Below are 400 nucleotides of genomic sequence, written 5' to 3'. Positions count from 1 at the left end.
ACAGTCATCATCATTGTCATAATCACTACTATCATTTTTATAATTATTGCACTGATATTATCTTCAAAAATCAGAACTACATTTCACTGATATAATTTCATACAGACCGACTGAACAAAACAAACGTCTCTTATTTTCAGTGTATGGGCTGACGGTGGATACCTTTGGAGCGCGTATTTGGTGGATTGTTCGAGATGCCGAAGGTTGTAAGCTGTTTGGCGCATCGATGAAGGACAAGGTTGTTAAGTTTCCAACCAAGGCGCTTCCACAACCGGTTATGCTTGGTAAGTTTTTGTTTTGTTTGTTTTTTTGTTGCTTGGTTGAAGCTCTATTTTTTCATGAAAATATGGGATATTATATGTTTTTGTATTTGTATATATGGTCGCACATCCAAGAAAAT

The 400-nt window shown here is 35.8% G+C and overlaps 1 protein-coding gene across 1 annotated transcript in view; it reads left to right on the top strand.

Moving 5' to 3' along the window:
- LOC119594304 (proto-oncogene tyrosine-protein kinase ROS-like) overlaps nucleotides 1-400 on the top strand; it is a gene marked incomplete in the record, with an annotated part of 29,713 nt that overhangs the window by 16,529 nt on the left and 12,784 nt on the right. The window contains 1 exon segment of the mRNA XM_037943363.1: nucleotides 141-284. Coding sequence (XP_037799291.1) covers nucleotides 141-284 — 144 coding nt within the window.

This window comes from Penaeus monodon, chromosome 33 (assembly GCF_015228065.2).
Source record: "Penaeus monodon isolate SGIC_2016 chromosome 33, NSTDA_Pmon_1, whole genome shotgun sequence".
Classification (NCBI taxonomy): domain Eukaryota; kingdom Metazoa; phylum Arthropoda; class Malacostraca; order Decapoda; family Penaeidae; genus Penaeus; species Penaeus monodon.
The sequence above is the reverse complement of the archived record's forward strand: the minus strand, read 5'-3'. Positions and strand labels throughout refer to the sequence as shown.